This window comes from Hypanus sabinus, chromosome 14, assembly GCF_030144855.1.
Source record: "Hypanus sabinus isolate sHypSab1 chromosome 14, sHypSab1.hap1, whole genome shotgun sequence".
Classification (NCBI taxonomy): Eukaryota; Metazoa; Chordata; class Chondrichthyes; order Myliobatiformes; family Dasyatidae; genus Hypanus; species Hypanus sabinus.
Window position 1 is genome coordinate 83968285 of NC_082719.1, and position 23516 is coordinate 83991800.

Sequence of the window (23516 nt, forward strand, 5' to 3'; positions counted from 1 at the left end):
TAGGAGAGCCCGAAGGGGCCATGAGAAGGCCTTGGCGGGCAGAATTAAGGAAAACCCCAAGGCATTCTACAGGTATGTGAAGAGCAAGAGGATAAGATATGAAAGAATAGGACCACTCAAGTCTGACAGTGGAAAAATGTGCATGGAACTGAAGGAGATAGCAAAGGTACTGAACGAATAGGACCAATCAAGTGTGACAGTGGAAAAGTGTGAATGGAACTGGATGAGATGGCAGAGGTACTTAATGAATACTTTGCATCAGTATTCACTAAGAAAAAGGATCCTGGTGAATGTAGGGATGACTTGCAGTGGACTGAAAAGCTTGAGCATGTAAATATTAAGGAAGAGGATGTGCTAGAGCTTTTGGAAAGCATCAATATGGAGAAGTCTCCAGGACCGGACAAGTTGTACCCCATACTACTGTGGGAAGCAAGGGAGGAAATTGCTGAGCCTCTGGTGATGATCTTTGCATCATCAATGAGGACGAGAGAGGTACCGGAGGATTGGAAGGTTGTGGATATTGTTTCCTTATTCAAAAAAGGGGAGTAGGGATAGCCCCAGAAATTAGAGACCAATGAGTCTTACTTCAGTGGTTGCTAAGTTGATGCAGAAGATCCTGAGAGGCAGGATTTATGAACATTAGGAGAGGCATAATATGATTAGGAATAGTCAGCATGGCTTTGTCAAAGGCAGGTCATGCCTTACAAGGCTGATTGAATTTTTTGAGGATGTGACTAAACACATTGATGAGGGTACAGCTGTAGATGTAGTGTATATGAATTTTAGCAAGTTGTTTGATAAGGTACCCCATTCAAGGCATTTTGAGAAAGTAAGGAGGCATGGGATCCAAGGAGACATTGCTTTGTGGATCCAGAACTGGCTTGTCCACAGAAGGCAAAGAGTGGTTGTAGATGGGTCATATTCTGCATGGAGGTCGGTGACCAGTGGTGTGCCTCAGGGATCTGTTCTGGGACCCCTACTCTTTGTGATTTTTATAAATGACCTGGATGAGGAAGTGGAGAGATCGGTTAGTAAATTTGCTGATGACACTAAGTTTAGGGGTGTAGTGGGTAGTGTGGAGGGCTGTCAGAGGTTACAGCGGGACATCGATAGGATGCAAAACTGGGCTGAGAAGTTGCAGATGGAGTTCAACTCAGATAAGTGTAAGGTGGTTCATTTTGGTAGATCAAATATGATGGCGGAATGTAGTATTAATGGTAAGACTCTTGGCAGTGTGGAGGATCAGAGGGATCTTGTGGTCTGAGTCCATAGGACACTCAAAGCTGCTACACACGTTGACTGTGGATAAGAAGGCATACAGAGCATTGGGCTTCATCAATCGTGGGATTGAGTTTAAGAGCTGAGAGGTAATGTTGCAGCTATATAGGACCCTGGTCAGACCTCACTTGGAGTACTGTGTTCAGTTCTGGTTGCCTCACTACAGGAAGGACGTGGAAGCCATAGAAAAGGTGCTGAGGAGATTTACAAGGACGTTGCCTGGATTGGGGAGCATGCCTGATGAGAATAGGTTGAGTGAACTCAGCCTTTTCTCCTTGGAACGACGGAGGATGAGAGGTGACCTGATAGAGGTGTACAAGATAATGAGAGGCATTGATCATGTGGATAGTCAAAGATTTTTTCCCAGGGCTGAAATGGCTAGCACAAGAGGGCACAGTTTTAAGGTGCTTGGAAGTAGGTACAGATGTCAGGGATAAGTTTTTTACGCAGAGTGGTGAGTGCGTGGCGGTGGTGGTGGAGGCGAAAATAGGGTCTTTTAAGAGACAACTGGATGGATACATGGAGCTTAGAAAAATAGAGGGCTGTGGGTAAGCCTAGGTAGTTCTAAGGTAAGGACATGTTCGGCACAGCTTTGTGGGCTGAAGGGCCTGTATTGTGCTGTAGGTTTTCTATATTCTGCCAATGGTCTCCAGCATGATTTAAAATGATATGGTATTTTTGAGATTAGTTTTATTTGTCACAGGTACATCGAAACAACAAAACAAACAGTGAAATGAGTTATTTGCATCAACGGCCAACACATTCTGAGGATGTGCTGGGGGCAGCCAATGAGTGTCGCAATTTCTCTGCCTTTAGACGATATGTTTAATCTTTGCAAACTACTAAGAAAGTAGAAACTCTGGTGTGTTTTCTTTGTAATTGCTCTTATGTGCTGGGCTCAGGACAGGTCTTTGGAAATGATAACACTGAGGAATTTAAAGTTGAATAATTTTGTAGGGACACACTCACCTACAACCATTTTAATTCAGTAAATGATGATCATGATCTTTGCACTTACTAAAACATTGGCAGAAGCATATCCAATCCATTGTCAATGTCCCAACTTTTCTCTCTTATCAACACCACCCAACCCACCTGTGAGACAAATTAATCAACACTAATCACTTTCCTGCTCATTGTGGTAATTGAAACGCGTTTAAGCTACTCCCAATATTAAGCTGACTTGCTCTTTTTGTCTACTACCAGTAGATAGGAGCTACAGAAGCCTTAGGTCACATCTCACTAGGTTCAGGACTAGTTATTACCCTATAACAGTCAGGATCCTGAACCATCATGGATAACTTCACTCACCACAACTCTCAATTGACTCTACAACTTACAGACTCACTTTCAAGCTCATGTTCCAGTATTATTTTTATTATTTGCATAGTTTCACATATTTTACACACTGGTTGCCTATCAGTCTTTGTTTATGTATTGTTTTTCATAAATTCTATTGCATTTCTTTATTTTCCTGTAAGTGCCTCCAAGCTGGAATAGAGTTACTTTGAACTTTGAACAATGTTGATTAAACTGCATTAGTTACAACACTTACAGGATTTATTTATCTTTCAAAACTAAACCCTTTCTCTAAAAAGTCTGTGTATACTTAAGGCAGTAGTTGATTGTTTCCTGATCGGTCATGGCATCAAAGGATATGGCGAGAAAGCAGGCGTATGGGGTTAGGTGGGATCTGGGATCAGCCTTGATGGAATAGCAGAGCAGACTCGATGGGTGGAATGGCATATTTCTGCTCCTATGTCTTATGGTCTTATAGTCATACTGCAAATAACTTTTGGCTCTTGAACTGTGAGCAGCTTGCACACATTGAAGAGTTTTGTACTACATTTTTGTTTTTGTAGCATTAATCCATATGAGATACCAGGTAAAGAAAAAACAGATTGAATAAGGAACAGTTTACTCGTCGCACTAAGTTCATTAATTTCAAAGCCAGTTTGCAATTTCTGTCTGAGGCAGACTGCTCAGTCTACCTAATCTTCCAAAAGGGTGACATTAATATTCTCTTATTGTCACTATGTTCATCCATCCATCTATTCCCATATTGCCTAAGCAGCTTTCTATGCTGTGAGACATTTTATTGTCCTGTAGGCAGTACACATTTTTAAAAGAAGACTTCGGTCTTCTTTGTAACAAAAGGTTTATATCAACTTGATTTGGAAGGAAACCACTAATACAGCCTGAAACTCGAAGCGTTTTTTTCCCGGTAAGGTAATACATCAGTAGCAATATAACAGAAGAAGCTACGGCAGACAAACCTTACGGAGATGTCAAATTCATTCGGGATGTAAGTTGGGCTTGAGAGTTGCCATGTGCAGTAGAATGTGTCAGGGTAGGCGTTTGATCTGCAGACTACATTGGGTGCCACTGGAGGATCTAGTTTGAGGAGAAAGAGAAAATTCTGAATGAGTGAATATTTTAGTCAGTGTTGGCACATCTTTATTCAAGAGTTTACTGCATTTCTTCATTCATTTAATACTGATCATAACACATTGAGAGTTTGCTTTGCAAAATGAAGCTTTACTCCCACATCACTATGATGATAGAGTACAATAAATTGCCACTTAAGTAACAGTTTTGTTAATAGACTGCATTGAATCTATACGCTGAAACAAACGCTGAAACAAATGCCTACTCCTGCCACCATTTTGTCCTTTACTCTCCAAAGCTTTACCAGAAGAGAAGAGTGGTAATTGAAACCACAACTAATTTTTAGAAAGATAGGGACAGGTATGTGAAGATGAAGAACTCTAAGTGCTTGAAGTAAAAAGAAGGAATGTGAGACCACCATGAACACACTTTCAAACAGCCTGAATGGAAATGATATGTCAGGTGACTTACTTCTGTGCTGGAAATGTTAAAGATTCCACAATTATGTATAACCTGAGGAATGCAGAAGAATATTGAGATCTGGAAATACAGATTTGGTGTCACAGGTAGAGAGCATCATAATGAGATTTTATTTGGCACATTGATCTTTTTGACTAAGACAACTGAGTACAGGAATTGGGATGCTATGTTGAAGTTGTATAAGATGTTGGTGAGGCAAAATTTGGAGTATTGTGTGCAATTCTAGTCATCTACCTGCAGGATAGATATCAATATGGTTGGAAGAGTACAGGGAAAATTTGCAAGGATGTTGCAGGGAATTGAGGATCTGAGTCATGGGGAAAGGCTAAGTGGGTTAGGATTTTATTCCTGGGAGTGAAGGAGAATGAGAGGTATATAAGAGAATGAGAGAATAGAGGTATATAAAATCATGAAGGCTATAAACAGGCTAAATGCAAGCAGGCTTTTTCCACTGAGGTTGGGTGGGTCTAGACAAGATGTCATAGGTTAATGTTGAAAGGTGAAAGATGTAAGGGGAAATGAGAGAGGAACATTTTCACTCAAGGGTGCAGAGAGTGTAGAACAAGGTGCCAGTGAAAATGGTGGATGTGGATTTGACTGTGATATTTAAGAGAAAGTTGGATAAGTACATGGATGGGAGGGGTATGGAGGGCTATGGTCCTGATGTGGATCAATGGTACTCAGTAGTATAGCAGTTCAGCATGGTCAAGATGGGCTGTACTGGCTGCTTCTTTGCTGTAGTGCTCTATAACTTAACATAGAACATAGAATAGTACAGCACATTACAGGCCCTTCAGCCCACAATGTTGTGCCAACCCTCAAAACCTGCATCCCATATAACCCCCCCCCCCACCTTAAATTTCTCCATATACTTGTCTAGTAGTCTCTTAAAACTAATGTATCTGTCTCCACCACTGACTCAGGCAGTGCATTCCACGCACCAACCACTCTCTGAATAAATATCCCCCTTATATCCCCTTTAATATCCCCCTTGAACTTCCCTCCCCTTACCTTAAAGCCATGTTCTCCCGTATTGAGCAGTGGTGCCCTGGGGAAGAGGCCCTGGCAGTCCACTCTATCTATTTATAAACTCAAAGTTCATTTAAACCACAAATCAAAGAAAAAAAACAATATTTTAATTGTATTCTGGAGTGTTCTTTACTTTTCAAAAGAGTATCTTTACTCTATTGACTTTGGTGAAGTCATGGTTCATGGCATGGCAATTTTGTTTGCTTGTCAGCTGGTTGTGGCTTGAAGTTTCACTCCAGGGATGTGACCACAGAAATCTAGACTGACATTTCTATTTATTTGTGGTGTTTCAAGACCAATCTTTCTATTTGGACTGTACAGCTTGCTGTGTCCTGTACTTATTGGCAATTGTTATGGGATGAACTTTTGCTGCAGGGCTTCTCAGCAGATGATTTCTCATTTGTTGTTTCTGACATGCAGAATACAGGCTCTGTGATTTCATAGGAAACTCATATTTGCTGTCAGTTAAAAACCAAAGAAGTGCAATACTATTATGTTATTACCTCGACAATCATCCTCTGTCTTCCGCAGATACATAGAAACCTCAGTGTCAGTACTCAGCGTCTGAAAGTCAGTTCCACTGACTTCCAAGTCAGTGAATATTTTTCCTTCAATCAACACAAGTGCTGTCTCAATTTCAGCTACGCATGTTCAATTTGATCTTGAGCACTGTCTGGGGACAGAAATACACTCCGTGGTTGCCTTATTTGTTACCTCCTGTACCTAATAGAGTGGCCACTTAGTGTATGTTCCTGGTCTTCTGCCACTGTAGCTCATCCACTTCAAGGTTCAATGTGTTGAGCATTCTGAGATGCTCTTCTGCACACTAATGTAGTAACACATGGTTATTTGAGCTTACTGTCACATTCCTGTCAGCTTGAACCATTCTCCTCTGCCCTCTCTCATTAGCAAGGCATTTTCACCACAGAACTGCTGCACGCTAGATGATGTTTTTCCTTAATCTCTAGTGACTGTTGTGCATGAAATTTCCAGGAGATCTACTGTTTCTGAGATATTCAAATCACCCCGTCTGACACCAACAATCATTCCACGGTTAAAGTCTTTTCTTCTCCATTCTGATGTTTGGTCTGAACAACTGAACTTCTTGATCCTGTCTGCATTCTTTTAAGCATTGAGTTGCTGTCACATGATTAGCTGATTAGATATTGGCATTAACGAGCAGGTGCACATTTGTACCTAACAAAGTGGCCATATGATGGAATGCCATTAAATTGCACAGAGTAGGTTGGTAACAAGAGCATTGGAGTAGTTGAATGTGATGATTTTGCAATTTGCAGGCTCTTTGGAAGTCAAAAATGAGGCAAAAACCTACTACTGATGTTGGTCTAATAAGTTTAATAAGAACAAACAACAAAACAAAAAAGTCATGGTTGTCTTTAAGATGAGCTTTTTTGTCACATGTTCATTGAAACAAATAGTGAAATATGTCATTCTACATCAAATCAAATCAGTGAGGATTGTGCTGCAGCCCACAAGTGTCACCATGCTTCTGTCACCAACATAGCATGCCCACAGCTCACTAACCCTAATCATATGTCTTTGGAATGTGGGAAGAAACTGGAGCACCTGGGAGGAAATCTATACATTCACAGGGAGAAAGTACAAACCCCTTACAGACAGTGGCATGAATTTAACCCTGATAATACAGATGGTGCTGTAAATGTTGAACTAAATGCTAAACTACCTTGCTGCTTGTCTTATACAAAGACTGACTCAGACTGCAAAGATAACATAAGATTCCAGTGATAACAATTAACCTATGAAATATTTAGATTTAAATGGGCGACATCTGATACAGAAAAGCTAAGAAACTTCTAAAGAAACACAGAATCATGTGCACTACAATTATTGGAAAATTCACTGAACAATTACAAATAAATAGATGATTATATAAAAATACAAGTAGGCAATGGAAAGGTTAAACTACAAGAAAAATAATAATTTTACACTCTAATCCAATAGAGTAGTGTTGACAAATAATCAATGTTGTACAGTTTGTATTGCATTGTGGGGGCTTCTTGTCTTTTAATTAGCTACAGCATTTCTTAGAGAGTGATGCATTTGGACGTAATGTTTCTCACAATGATGTGAAAAGCTATATATAAACGCAAGTCTTTATCCTCACTAGCTATGATCGATATTCAAGAGGCTCCAAAATGAGTAGCCAATGGGTCCATCTGGTTCAGTGGCAGACAACTGGAATATATTAATTAGAACTCTACAAAGTGCAAAGGACATTGACTACAGTTATAATGTACAACGGAGAGAAAGATTTGAAAAGATAATTTGTACAACGTGCTGCATGGTTTATTTTAAAATTTGTGCATCTCAAACAGATTGATCATTTATGAAGACACTTTCCACATGCCCATTGGTTGTTTTGCTTATACATTTAACTTGGTATAGATGCTGGTTAAAAGTTCAAAGTATATATCTGTCACCACATACAACCTTGAGATTTATTTCCTTGCGGTCGTACTCAGTAATCTATGCCCACTCATTGTTACCATTGGAAAGGAGGTACAGAAGTCTGAAGGCACACAGAACAATTCAGGAACAACTTCTTCCCCTCCACCACCCAATTTCTAAATGGACATTGAACCCATGAACACTACCTCACTACATTATCAAAGTGGTTTTTTTGCACCACTTATTTTAACTTAACTATTTAATAGACATACATATACTTACTGTAATTCAGCTTTTTCTCTGTATTTATTTATTACGTATTTCATTGTATTGCTGCCATGAAGATAACATATTTCATGACATATACCAGTGATATTAAAGCAACACACGTGCAGATTTTCTCTTGTTTGTTGCCAGTGATATTAAACCTGATTCTGATAACTATAGTAGAATCAATGAAAGACCGCACTAACAGGGCAGACAACCAGTGTTCAAAAGACAATAAATAGAAAATACAAAAATAAATAAATAAATAAAAATATAATAATAATACATTGCCCCAACAGTGATATCTACAACAGGTGTCATCCCAAAGTCACTACATAATAGCATTATACAATTAGGGCTACACAGCAAAGTCTACGTAAATCTTCAGAAAGCCACAATACTAATCACCACTTGAATAGTCTAAAAGATCATAGCAGTAGAGAAATGAGTGTGCTTGGCTATGCCCATACTTCAGGTTTAACCAGCTCGAGCTGAGAAAGAAATAATAAATAAACAAAAATAATCAAGAATGTGAGATGAAGAGTCCTTTAAAGCCAGTCCGCTGGTTATGGAAACAGTTCAGTGATGGGCAAGTGAAGTTATCCTGTCTGGTTTAAGAGCCTGGTGGTTGATTACTGACAATCATGCTGAAATCACAAGTGATTTTCTTTAAATATGTTGCTCAATATCTATTCATCTCAATTTTAATAAATGCTCATATTAGATAAAATATACAAATTAATATTCCATAAATCATTTCACAATTGAGGTGCTTTAAACGCTTGCCTACAAATGATGTTATACAGAGTCTTTCTGGATACAAGTTCTAAAAATGGCATTTATCCAGTTAACTTCTGAAAGAGTGATTTCACTTTTAAGAAAATTTGTTTGATTGAAGGCCAAATTGAAATAAATAGTTTCAGTTATAAGATGCTTTGGCCTTGAGACAATGACTGTGCTTATCTTTTCTAATAAAAGCCACATTCAGTAAATTAAAAGACTCTCCATGTTGGGAAACTGATTTCATGAAATCTGATGCAAATATTGCGTGCCATTAGTAAAATTAATAGTGAAATACTGTTTCACATATGTCCTTATGCATTAATTTGATATTTTATTTACGACTATAAGTAAGAATAACATCTAGATAACAATCCAACTTTTTAGAAGATTTGCATCTAGAAAATAAGGATTTAAACTAATAAATATTTGTTAACAATGCCGTTTGAAAATTACTTCCATGAATCCTTTAAGAAAACAGAAAACCTTTAGCTCAAGAAATACAATTAAGTCAGATCAAAGGAAATCTCTGGATATAAGCTAATCTTCTATATTTACATTTGTTGTGTTTTTGATTGTGTTTTTATGCTTATTGTGTTTCTTTTGTGCTGCATTGGATCCAAAGTAACAATCAATTTGTTCTCCTTTACACTTGTGTATTGAAGAATGATAATAAACAATCTTGAAATTGAACTAATTGAAATAATTTTTTCATCAATTGAAATGGTTAGACCTATTTAATAATGATGTGGTTTCCTTAATTTAAGAAATAGAGAAGTTTCTCTTAAAGCTTCTTTTTGCGCCATTTTGGGTTCAAGCCAATTTCTAACCTAATTTGCAGGCAGGAAATCCAAGGGGGTAAAAAAAATTCTACTGAGCACTGTATTATTCTCCAACAACTTCACCGCTTTGAAAGATTATGCAGGATGGAAGAGCAACAGTGGACTGATCCCTGTCAGTTTTCCAAATGGCTGCATGATTTAGAATGATTCTGCAGGCTTCAGCAACTTGACCAGTATTGATAGGAAATAGAGATGTATTTAAAGTATCAAGAGTTCACATGGTTTTGCCCAATGGAATGCACCAAAGAAACGTTACAGGCCCAGTGGGAAAGTAAATTAACAATGGATTTGATATTAATTCTATCTTTTAGTGGAAAGTGGGTAGCAGCTGTAAGTTTGAGGGTGTCAACCTCTCTGAAGATCTATCCTGGGCCTAACATACTGACACAATTACAAAGAAGGCGCAGAAGTGGCTATACTTCATTAGGAGTTCGAGCAGATTTGGCATACCGCCAATGACTCTTGCAAATCTCTGCTGCAGAGAGCATTCTCACCGGTTGCATCGCCGTCTGGAGGCAATGCACAAGATCGGTTATAGACTCGGCCATCTCCATCATGGGCACTAGCCTCCCCACCAGTGTGATGCCTCAAGAAGGTGGCATTCAAGACATGTCCCCTACTTATTACTACCATCAGAGAGGAGGTACAGGAGCCTGACGACCCCCAGTCAATGTGTTAGCAACATTTTCTTCACTCACCCACCCCCGGCCATCAGGTTCCTGAATGATATATATTTTTATATAATTTTATGGTATTGTACTGTTCTGCTGTCACAAAACAGCAAGTTGCGCATCATATGCCAGTGATAATAAACCCAACTCTGGATCTGATCTCTGGCAATATTTGAAGGGACTGATACCGGGTTGATATAAATCAAGATTACTGTTAACCTCATTAATCATATGTCAGTGAGTTTGGTTTCAGTGGGAAGATTTTGCTGCTACATCCAAAGGCAAAATATTTCTTATACTTTAATTAACAAGAAAATTTGATGTTAGTCCCAGCAAAAGAGGAAAGACTACACTCCTGTTTAGAATTTTATCAATAGTTTTGTTTGATACCATAGTCTTAAACAAACACCTTAGATTATTCCTGCTACCAGTAAATTTATACTTATTTATTGAGATACAGTACAGAATAGGCCCTTCCGGACCTTCGAGCTGTGCTGCCCAGCAACTCTCCAATTTAATCCAAGCCTAATCACAAGAAAATTTAAATTGACCATTTAGCCTAACAGTTGGAACATCTTTGGACTATGGGAGGAAACTGGAGCTCCCAGAGGAAACTGAAGCCGTTTACAGGCTGCTAACAGAATTGAACCCAGGTCACCTGTTCTGTAAAGCATTGTGCTAACCGCTACTATACATAGTAGAAATTGAAGCCACAATTAAATTTGAGAATGAATGGCACGTGTACAGTACTTGAGGATGAAGAACAAAAGGGTTAGAAATAGAAGGATGGATTGTGAGACCCGTACATGAATAGACTTTCTAGCAGCTCACAAAGAAATAATGGGGCAAATGGCCTCTTTCTAGATCTAGAATGATCCTAGAATGAGATATGTTGTATGGAATTGTTTAAAATGCCTCACACTTCCCAGCCATTCCTTTACCAGCATAGGGTCTCACCAAATCAACTTTTCTTCAAGAACCTGCCTAATTGCATCCAAAACTTAAATCAAAAAACCAAAGAGAAAGATTTTTTTTCCAGAATATTCTTCTCATTTCAAAGAAGTATTCTTGTTCTATTCACTTCTGTAAGACAGGCTCGAAAGTGAGCAATTTTACTTCTAAGTCCGACAATTACAAGTTTGACATTTCCTCTGGGTACTCTACTTTCCTTCCATATTCCAGAGGTGTATGGGTTAGGGTAAATGAATTGTGGGCATGCTATGTTGGCATCAAAGCATTGCAACAATTTCAGGCTGCCCACTGCAATCCTTCCAATTTGATTTGATGCAAATGATGCATTTCACTGCAGTTTTCAATGTACATGGGACAAATAAAGCAATTCTTTAAATCTTTAAAGATACATGACTCCAGAAAAGGAGAACGTGTCTTCCTTGACCTTCCATACTAACACCTAGAGGCTTTTAACTTCATTGATAAAACAAAGTGAAGTTTAACACACTCCTGTTCTTCATTTTGTATGGCAAAAATATTTTTTTTTGAAGAAAAAATAGAAGCAGGTTTAGGAAAGCTACGTCTGCCTTGTATTTCATGGGAAGACATTTAGATCCTACAAAAAAAACAATTGCTTTCCCAAGAGTTAAGAGGACCTATCCAAGAACATTAAAGTGCATGACCTGACATACCATTGCATGCAGGGCATTTCACTCATTTCACTGCTCTGCAGGGGTTAATTCTCCAATGGAACTTAATCTGCTGAATCTCATCAATGCTAATGAATGTGCAAACACATAAATTAATGAACCCTGCTGTGTAATTAAAAAATAACTCAGGATATACTCCCTTTCCTGCTGGATTTATGAACTCAGCTCAACAATGCATTTTATCATTATACAAAAGAAATGTTTTCTATTCAGGAATTTCAAATATTCACACAGCTCTCCATAGCATTTGAGATACATTCTAAGTTCACTTTACACACATAAATATGATTAACGTTCAATTTGCTGTCATTTATCAGTGCGTCATGATTGAAAAATAACTTAATCTTCTCAAGATGTATTACGTAAATCAATCTGACACCTAAAAGATGTGTATACATAAAACTTTAAAGAAATTTATCTGTTTTTCTCCATTATTTTGCTAAATATACTGCTTTAATTTCATAACTATTGACTGTCCCAGAGGGGCCTCAAATAACTCGGTCTTTATATTCATTCTCTTCTCCTGCTGTTTGCATCCTCATTAGATGTTAACCCTTTTAGTTGCCTGGCACTGGCATCCTTAAGTTTCTTCCCAGGCACTTTTACCTTATATCATTATTTATCTCAATATTTATCCATTCAATACTCAATATTTATCTCTCTGTTCAAGTTTTCAGTCATGCCCAGATATCTCCCACTTGAGCTTATTATTTTTGATATTATATAGTAAGTGCCTCCGTAAGTTACATTAAATAGGCTACATACATCCCAGCTGTCTTTTTAAAAATCTCGTTGAGCCAGCCGGAGTATGTTATTGCCAAAAATTAATTGCGATCCTGCAGTTATGCAAACCAATACATATAATACAACTTCATTCTTTGTATAGAATTCCAGGCTGAAGTCAACAACTAGCATAGAACATGATATAAAACTGGGCTTTTAGATCTGAGATCCGTAGTAACCTTGCTTTACTACAGCATCAGAAAAGTCAAAAAGTAATTTTTTATGCTCATTTGAATTCAGGCAGATTTTATCTTTATATTCAGAATATTTATATGATAATCTCCAGGTCTTACTGGTCTGATTCTGAAGTTGGAAGAAACCAGTAATGGAAGCTGGAATTTGGAATAAAGTCCAACTGACCAAAGGAGAACCAAAGCAACTGACATTCCATTCAGCATAAAAGTTAACAGCATTCATTTTCCTGGGTTCTGCCTTTCTGGAATGGAACCTTGATTGATAGACTTAGTAACATACCATGTAAGTAAAGTGGTGGGGGACGATGGAGTCTTAAGAATCTTTCAAAGTGGCAAAAAAACTGGTCTTGCTTTTTGTTGTTAATGGTTGCAGTTTCAGGAATGGTTTCATTTTGTTAAGTTTGGCTTTCATTTCTTCAGTATTACCCTGGGTTTTTTTTGCATAGTTTTACTGGCTATGGATTAAAGCATATTAGGTGCTGGAGTTTAAACTGACAATATTTTCTACTATTTTTCTATATAAGAAAAAGGATTAGTTAACATTACAACCGATGAGTGAACAATGAAATTCACACTAACAATGCATTATACTAATTCAATTATTTATGAATAAAGTAATCAGGGTAGTTGTTCAGTGAAAAGGTGCATAAGTCAAAACTTTTCATGGCTGTGTTCTCACTTTCATGAACATCAGTTCTGAGTGTTATTTGCTTACTTCTGTTTGCATGATCTGTTTTTTTTTCTGCACATTGGGTGTCTGATGGTCTTTTGTTAATGGGTTCTATGGGGTTTCTTTGTTTTGTGGCTGCCTGTAAGGAGAAGAAGTTGTTTAGAGTTTACATAATTGGATAATAAATGTACATTGAACTTTGAAGTACTAGGAATTGAGTTCCATAACAGCAAGGCATTTCAAATCCATGTCGTGCTTGATCAAACAAGAACTAAGTGTAGAATGAGGGAATGTGTTGTTTCCCTTTGAATGGATTGTATAAATACATATCAAAGTACATCAATCAAAGAATTATGATGTAGCTTATTGGAAGTTGAAATAAAAATGCACAATTAAAGCACAGACAACAGAAGTACAAAAAATTATAAATGTTATGAGAAGTTTTGATTTAGAAACAAACAGTTCTGATTACTCATGATATTAATATCTAAAGTATAGTTTCCCTTAAAAAAGACTTCTGTGGAAGCATCTTGCAAATCCCTGAAAGGTAGTACAAAGAGTCTTGCATCCGTGAAAAGAAATATTTAAAACAGTCACTGCTCTCTGGATTGTGCTTGGGTGGTCTACACAAAGTGTTGGATTATACTATGAAAGAACAGTTTTTCAAGTTTCTCTGTTTCATAAGTCAGGGAAGATAAGAGCAATATTAGAGAAATGATCGCTAAACTCACATCAATGTTTTGAACTTAGTATGAGAAATGACATTTGGATGTATGATCATCATTGGTTATTAGACCAAGATGCGACTTGGAAATTGTCTTATTTCAGCTGATCGAACCTTTATGACAGAATCACAGAGAGTGCTAGTGGGTCTGTGAGAAGCATCCAGCCACCCTTTCGCCACTGTACAGTACTTCAAATCGTTTCACTTCCAATAGCTCTCCAGCTCCCTTGGACCATAAAATCATAAGACATAGGAGCAGAATTAACTAACGCTACCACCCAACGCAAGGTCTAGAAGTGATTTCTGGACTATAACCACTTGCAAAGAGAAGGAAATCCTGGTAAAATACCATAAGTCATTAGTTATGTTAAAAATTGACCACAGTTTTTTCAACCTCTTTTCCCATGGATCATATTGGTAATAAATCTGCACTCTATGGTTCAAGACTGTTAGGCATTGTCAGGCAAATACATTCTAGTACACCAATACAAAGGTATTATCATGATGTAGGAAGGCAATGCAATCTGGCTCAACGTCGTAATTATTATTGCTGTAAAATAGATCTTTACAGCTGTTGTACTGTAAGAGAGAGGTCCATGTGTATTTATTTATTGGTTTATTAATGTCATATGTACAGAGGTACAGTGAAAAACTTTGTTTTACATGCCATTCATCCGTATAGATCATTTCATCACATCAGTGCTTTGAGGTGGTACAAGGGAGAGCAACCACAGAGTGTAGGTTAAAATGATACAGTCACAGAGAAAGCGCAATGCAGGCAGATAATAAGGCCATACCGAGGAACAATGTGAGGTCAAGAGTACATCTTACATTATTAAGAAACCTTTCAATAGTCTTATAACAGCAGGATAGATGCTGTCCTTTCAGGATTTGTATCTTCTGCTCAATGGGAGGGGGTAAGAAGAAAGAATATCAGTGGTAGGTCGGGTCTGCTTATGCTAGTTGCTTCATCAAGGCAGTGAGAAGTGTAGAGTCTGCGAGGGGAGGCTGGTTTTCATGATGCTCTGTGCTATGTTCACAACTCTCTGCACTGTAGCTGTTCAAAATTCCTGCAGAAGAAGAGGTGCTGCTGTGGTTGGATAAGGAGAGGTTATTGGCCATGTTCACTGCTCGGAAGTTAAAGGACTCATCCCTCTCGACCTCAGCACCTTTGATGTAAACAGGAACATGTGCACCATCTACCTTCCTGAAGTCTATGTCCAGCCCTGTTGCTTTACTAAAATTGAGGAAAAAGTTGTTACCATGACACCACGTCACTATGCTCCTCGTCTTCTTCCTGTACTCCAAATCATCATTATCTAATATTCGGCCCACTATGATACAAATTGTAGATGGAATTAGAGCAAAATCTGGCCATACAGTCATGAGCACAGGGAGCCGAGGCTGCAGCCTTGTGAGGCACCAGTGCTGTGGTGGAGATGTTGCTGTGTAACCTCACTGACTGCAGTCTGCTGGTCTGGAAGTCTAGGATCAAGATGCAAAGGGAGTTTTAAAGTCCCATATCTGCAAGTATACTTGAAGTCAAGTCAACTCAAGTGGCTTTTATTGTCATTTCGACAATAACTGCTGGTACAGTACACAGTAAAAATGAAACAACGTTCCTCCAGGTGGTGCTACATGAAACAACACAAAACTACATTAGACTTCAGACCTAAATGGGACTACATAAATTGCACAAAACAGTGCAAGACAGTACAATAATTAATAAACAAGACAACAGGCACAGTAAAAGGGCAAATTACTTTATAATAATAAATTATGTAAATGTAAACAATGTAAATGAATTACTGGTGTAAAAACAGAACTGTAGTTTATTTATTAACTATATATAGGTTATAGGTGTCCTCATCCTGCAGAGGTGAGCATCAGGACAGGAAGATGGCATATCCAGTGGAGGCTTGATTTGGAGGTAGAAGAACCTGCAGTGGGCCAAGGTTATCTGCATGGTTGATGTTTGGCACAACCCAGCTTCTCAAGGCTGGTAAACCACTGGATGGGAGCATTAAAGGCTCATTACCTTATTTTTTTCTTAGATACTGAGATGAAAGGGTAAATGCAAGCAGGCTTTTACTACTGAGGTTTGGTGAGACTAGAGGTCATAGGTTAAGGTTCAATGGTGAAATGTTTCGTGGAACATCAGGAGGAACTTCAAAATTCAGAGTATAGAGAACATGTGGAACAAGTTGTCAGTGGGAGTGGTGGAAGCAGGTTTGATTTCAACACTAAAGAGAAGCTTGGATAAGTTCATGGATAGGAGGGGTATGGAGGCCTATGGTTCAGGTGCAGGTCGATGGATCTAGGCACAATAATAGTTTGGCATGGAATAGATGGGCCAAATGGTCTGTTTCTGTGCTGTAGTGCTCTATGACTCTACAATAGCGATCTTCTTAAAGCAGGTGTGAACCTCAAATAGAAGTAAGGAGAGATTAAAGATATTGTTCTTTCCTTATGGCTTACATGACCAAAATTTATCCATGCAGTCAACCTTGAATATTCGGGCATGATATTCACTAAACATTGTTGGTTTTACTTATACTTCATTCCCTAAGATCCATTTGTTTGTTTAGCAACAAAACTAGGCCAATTACTCCTTTGGGTCTAGTCTGCCATTCAATATAATTTTGACTGATCTTTACCTCAGTGATCTTTCCTGCACCAATCCCTTATAAATCAATTCCCTTGATATTTGAAATAATCTTGGCCTCTGCCTAATGCCATCACATGATAGCTTGCAGACTCTTTTATCATCAGAATACAGTTAATTGCCTCTTGAATCCTTTTACGTTTTCTGCTTTGATTTTCTTCCATGGTAGTTTATTGTACACACTCATGTTTTCTACAAAGTTTCCCTTATGCAAAATCACTATTAGGATTAATTAAGTGTTTCCTGAAATATAACCATATAACAATTACAGCATGGGAACAGGCCATCTTGGCCCTTCTAGTCCATACCGAACACTTACTCTCACCTAGTCCCACTGACCCGCACTCAGCCCATAACCCTCCATTCCTTTCCTGTCCATATACCTATCCAATTTTTTTTTAAATGACAAAATCGAACTTGCCTCTACCACTTCGACTGGAAGCTCATTCCACACAGCTACCCCTCTCTGAGTAAAGAAGTTCCCCCTTGTGTTACCCCTAAACTTTTGACCCCCAACTCTCAACTCAAATGCTCAGGTTTTGAATAGTTTGATACTACAAAATCTAATGGTCACCTTATATAGAGGATCTTTCAGTAGACATCAGGGGTTAATCTCAAGAAAGTATCATTCCTCTTTTGTTTCAAGTTGTGCAGGAATGATCACAAACTTTATTTAATCACAATGGATCTCTGGAGTTTTCTCTAATTTAATCTTTAGAGTTTTATGCTTCAGGGCACTGAATTACCCTTTGCATGTTTGGGAAGAAACCATCATGATTTTGGTTTAGTTCATTCTGCCAAGTGGGGTCTAAACTTGCTAATAGACAATAGACAATAGACAATAGGTGCAGAAGTAGACCATTCGGCCCCTCGAGTCTGCACTGCCATTCTGAAATCATGGCTGATCATTCACTGTCAATACCCAGTCCCTGCCTTGTCCCCATATCCCTTGATTCCCCTATCCATCAGATATCTATCTAGCTCCTTCTTGAAAGCATCCAGAGAATTGACCTCCACCGTCTTCCGAGGCAGTGCATTCCACACCTCCACAACTCTCTGGGAGAAGAAGCTCTTCCTCAACTCTGTTTTAAATAACTGACCTCTTATTCTCAATCCATGCCCTCTGGTACTGGACTCTCCCAACATCTGGAACATATTTCCTGCCTCAATCCTATCAAATCCTTTAATTATCTTAAACGTTTCAATCAGATCCCCTCTCAATCTCCTCAATTCCAGCGTGTACAAGCCCAATCTCTCCAATCTCTCTGCATAAGACAGCCCTGCCATCCCAGGAATCAACCTAGTGAATCTACGCTGCACTTCCTCAATTGCCAGAATGTCCTTCCTTAAACCTGGAGACCAAAACTGTACACAATATTCCAGGTGTGGTCTCACCAGGGCCCTGTACAAATGCAAAAGGACATCCTTGCTCTTGTATTCAATTCCCCTTGTAACAAAGGCCAACATTCCATTTGCCCTCTTCACTGCCTGTTGCACTTGCTCATTCACCTTCATTGACTGGTGAGCTAGGACTCCGAGGTCTCTTTGCATTTCTCCCTTACCTAACTCTACACCGCTCAGACAATACTCTGCCCTCTTGTTCCTGCTTCCAAAGTGGATAACTTCACATTTATTCACATTGAATGACATCTGCCAAGTATCTGCCCACTCACCCAGCCTATCCAAGTCTCCCTGTATTCTCCTAACGTCCTCTTCGCATGTCACACTGCCACCCAGTTTAGTATCGTCAGCAAACTTGCTGATATAGTTTTCAATGCCCTCATCTAAATTGTTGACATAAATCGTAAAGAGCTGTGGTCCCAATACAGAGCCCTGTGGTACCCCATTAGTCACCTCCAGCCAGTCCGAGAAACACCCATTCACTGCTACCCTTTGCTTTCTATCTGCCAACCAGTTTTCTATCCATGTTGAAACCCTGCCCCCAATGCCATGAGCTCTGATTTTACTCACCAATCTCCTATGTGGCACCTTATCGAATGCCTTCTGAAAATCTAGGTACACAACATCCACTGGTTTACCCTCGTCTAACATCCTTGTTACACCCTCAAAAAACTCCAACAGATTAGTCAAGCTAAGGTAAGGTAAGGTAAGGTAAGGTAAGGTAATGAAGTTTACTTAAAAGACTATCTGACTAGGGCTGTACATCTATTTATTGATCCTGACACTCGCTAATGTGTTGTCTTCCTGAGTCTTTTCTTAATAACCATTTTGACAAATGACTGAATTGACCAGGTCAATATTCTTTGCTTTTGCTAAAGATTTGATACTCCCAATTTTCAATTCATGAAGAGTGCAAGCTTTGCTTATGTAGTTTTAATTTTTAGTTTTGTCTGCTTGTACCATCTCGGGTTAATATATAGCTGAGTGTCATTAATGAGCGTGCCACCAGAATTATTCTTCCCTTTGATTTTCAAAACAATTAACTTTATTTGTCACATGCATTAAAATATGGGTACCACAGATAACGTAGGAGCTAGTGCAATGTCTTCACATCTCAGGGTGTTCCGGAGTTCAGAGTTCAATTCCAGCGCTGTTCTGTAAGGAGTCTCTGTACGTCCACCCCGTGGAATGCAGGGGTTTTCCCAGGTGCTCTGGTTTCCTCCAACAGTCAAAAGGTGTACTGGGTAGGTTAGTTGGTCAATTGGTAAATTGTTTTGTGGTTAGGTATGGGTTAATTTGTGGTTGTGGGGTTGCTGGGCTTTAAGAGTTGGAAGGACCAACTCCACGTTCTATCACTAAATAAACAAATAAAACATCAAAATGTGCAGTGAAATGCATCATTTGGTATCAACAACCAACACACCCCGATGCTTCTGCTGCGGACAGCCTGCCAGAGTTGCTATCCTTCTCGTGTCAACATAACATGCCTACAACTCAGTAAGCCTCGTCCTAACTATACATTTTTGGAATGTGGGGAAGCATCTGGAAGAAACCTTTATGGTCAAGGGGAGAACAGAGAAATTCCTTATAGATAAGCGTGTGAAATGAACCCCGGTCGATGATTGCTGGCAATGAAAAATGATGCGCTAACTGCTACTCTATCATGCCATTCATTAAATTTTTTCAAGAACTTTATACAGGAAAAGATTTTATTGCTTATTGTATTAGCTCTACCCACAATAACGGCCTAGATAATCTGTTTCTTCAGAAACACATTTAAGATTGTCTCTTGAACCAATTCATGCTTTCTGCTTTGCTTTTCTTATTTTTCAAGTTATTCTACAAATCTATGCTTTATACAAGGGAGTCCATCTGATTTTTTATAAACCTTCATTATTCTTAACTGATCTTTGAGCACAAAGACTGGCAATTTCCCACAAACTGCTTAACTTCTATATCCCTAGGTTATAGGAGTTACTAAGAAGTTGCCAGATGGAGCTTAATGTGGGAAAATATGTGATTATTCAGTTCAAAAGGAAGAATGAAAAAGCAAATTATTATTTAGACAGAATGAGTCTACAATATGTTGTGGTGCAAAAGGATTTGGGGGTCATAGTGCATGAAATATGTTACAAGTACTGCTGGCCTTTGGAGCAAAGGATGTGGAGTATAAAAGAGTGGAGATTTTGGTGTTCCCTTACAGGCAGCCAACAGTTCATTTTTCAAATGGAGATGAGGAATGTTTTAGATGAACTGGAATTTCATCGAAAAGTTGGCCGACACCAGCTCCAGGTGACATACTAAAACCCTTCAGTCTCACCAAAAGACACGAGTAAATTTCTACAGATATACCAAGGGGAGCATAAACTGGATGCATCACCGCCTGTAATGGAGGAGCCACTGCACAGAATCAGAAAAAGCTGCAGAGGGTTGCAAACTCAGCCAGCTCCTTCTTGGGCACACTCCTCCCCGGCATTCAGGGCATCTTCAAAAGACGATGCTGCCAAAAGGCCGCACCCATCATTAAGGATCCCCTTCACCCAGGACATGCCTCTATTCTTTGCTACAATCAATGGGGAGGTACAGGAGCTTGAAGACACATTCTCAACTATAGATCAACAGACTGGCAGCGTCAGTAAGTCCATTAGGGGCATTTAAGAACTTCGTAGATAGGCACATGGATGATAGCAAAATGGAGGGTTATGTAGGAGATGGGTTAGGATGATCTTCAAAATGTTTAAAAGTTTGGCACATCATGGGCTGAATGGCTTGTACCGTGCAGTAATGTCCCATGTTTATTTATTTAGTGAGAATAACCTCTCCTGGCCCTTTGAGCCGTGCTGCCCAGCAACCCACGATTTAATCCTAGCCTAATCATGGAACAATTTACAATGACCAATTAACCTACCAACCGGTATGTCTTTGGACTATGGGAGGAAACTCTTACGTCCAATGTGGAGAATGTACAAACTCTGTGGCAATTGAACCCAGGTTGCTTGTATTGTAAAGCTTTGTGCTATCCAATATGCTACCATACCATTCTATGTTCTATATTCTATGTTTCATTTCCTGGCCAGAATTAGCAAATGTCTCCAGTACCTTCCTTGAACCACAAATAACACTTCAAGCAGGTGGTCTTCTTTCTGATAGAAATTAGTCAAAAACTCTTGTGATGTTTTCTCCTAATAACAACAACCATATAACCTACAATACAAAATCAACAATCGGCCATCTTATTCTGGAAAGTATCAGACTTAACCACCACATTGTGCTTTTTTAAACATGTACTCATTCCATCTGTCAATATAATATTTGCACCGTGAACAATGTTTTCTTCATGTGCAAGTTAATACAAAATAATTTGGTCAAGCAACTGATTCAGATAACTTTATTTTCTTATAGAGGTCTGGCATGGTGCTTTGTTCCCTTCTAATTATCTACCTCAGTAAAAAATGCACTCTAAGCTTTAAAATGACTGAGATCTGTTGACTGTGTGATGATATGAAATGGATGATAGCAATTTGGTATCCATCTTACATTTGTCTAAACTTGGACAGGTGGCTATATCATTTCTGTTACTGCATAGTATAATGTTAAACTCCTCAAAGATGTACAGCATCACAGAATGACTGGATGCATCACTAAGCAGGATTTAACTTAGTAGTCTGTACCATCAGCAAATATTAGTTCCATAAAAAGCCCTGCGCTGTCTGTTTGACTGCTTTAATTCAGGTGCCCTTTCTTAATAGCGTTTTGCATCATTGTTAACAGTTTGTCATTCTCAAATCAAATTTAAATTGAAGTGACTGCACTGCCAGCTTCATTAGTTAAATACCAAGTATGAATTGATAATTTGTACATGGTAATTACAATTTTAAAGTCCAACTAATAAAAAAAAGATTAGGAGTTAATTCTTCCATGCTGATAGCCTGACTTATCTTAAAAGCAATTAATTAATACTCAACTTCACCTGGAGAGTTTTTGCTAAAATTTATTGTTGTTGAAGTATACTGTACTTTATGCTGACATCCAAAAACATTTTTCTTGTGAGTGAAAATCCACAAAGTATACTCAGTGATCACTTTATTAAGTGCACCCGTTCATTGGTGCAAATCATGAAAAATCAGCCAATCATGTAGCAGCAGCTCCATGCATAAAAACATATAGGCATGGTCAAGAGGTTCAGACAAAGTATTGAAATGGGGAAGAAATGTGATCTAAGTGACTTTGATCATGGAATCATTGTTGGTGCCTGACGGGGTGGTTTGAGTATCAAATCATATCAACATATGTTACAACAATGCATCTCTGAATGCACAACACGTTGAACCTTGAGGTGAGTGGGCTACAGCAGCAGAATATACACTCACTGGCCACTTTATTGGACACAAGAGGTACCAAATAAAGTGTTCAATGAGTCTATCTTATTGCAAGCTCTCTGGTCAGATTGTTATTAACAGCTTTCTAACAAAACTTAATGAGTTTACTGAAATTGAAGCCAGGCTCTTAATTGCCCCAATACTAACATTTACCAGCATGTCTGTGGTGACATTTATCATATCCATATATTTAGGTCTGGTGATAAAACTATTAATTGCTGCAATAAGATAGAATTGAAAAGCAATCCAGAAGAAGTACAGTACTAAGTGATGAGGTGCTGCCAATACCAAAATATAAAGCAAGGATTTTATGCTGCCCATGAACGTTTATTGAGGTACCTAATAATAATCAACAGTTTTGTTCCACTGGAAGTACCTTTAGATGTAAGTTACTAACTCACAGAGTACAGCTTGTGTTTCAAACAGCCCACTCAAAGCTGAACAGATGGCTATCATGTTTCCGTCAGCGACACAAATCATGTGGTGCATTTACAATAGTTTCACAAGATTAAGTTTTGAACTGATTCAACCCGTGTCAGTGCCTGATATCTGTTTTAACGCTTTAATATTTGGTCATTGAAGCACAAATACACCAATGGTGGATTCTGATGTGTTGAAATTTGTTCAGCAAAACTAGCTCGTTATATCGAGACTCATATTACAATTAGTGAAAACTGAATTTGCCTGTGAAAAAATTAATAAATCACATACACACACACACACACACACACACACACACACACACTCTCACACACTCTCACACTAAGTAGCTCACATGAGTACCAAATGTTCCTATGAGTTTCACAAAGTCTAGTGGACATGGGCCAGAGTCCTGACATCTGGAAATTTTTAGGAGCAGACAAGAGATTATAAG

The 23516-nt window shown here is 38.6% G+C and overlaps 1 protein-coding gene across 1 annotated transcript in view; it reads right to left on the reverse strand.

The window, feature by feature from the left end:
• Nucleotides 1-23516, reverse strand: part of LOC132404955 (ciliary neurotrophic factor receptor subunit alpha-like) — a 318762-nt gene that overhangs the window by 88794 nt on the left and 206452 nt on the right. Inside the window, exon 5 of the mRNA XM_059989574.1 lies at nt 3555-3672. Within this exon, the coding sequence (XP_059845557.1) occupies nt 3555-3672 (118 nt within the window). The remainder of the gene's footprint in view (nt 1-3554; nt 3673-23516) is intronic.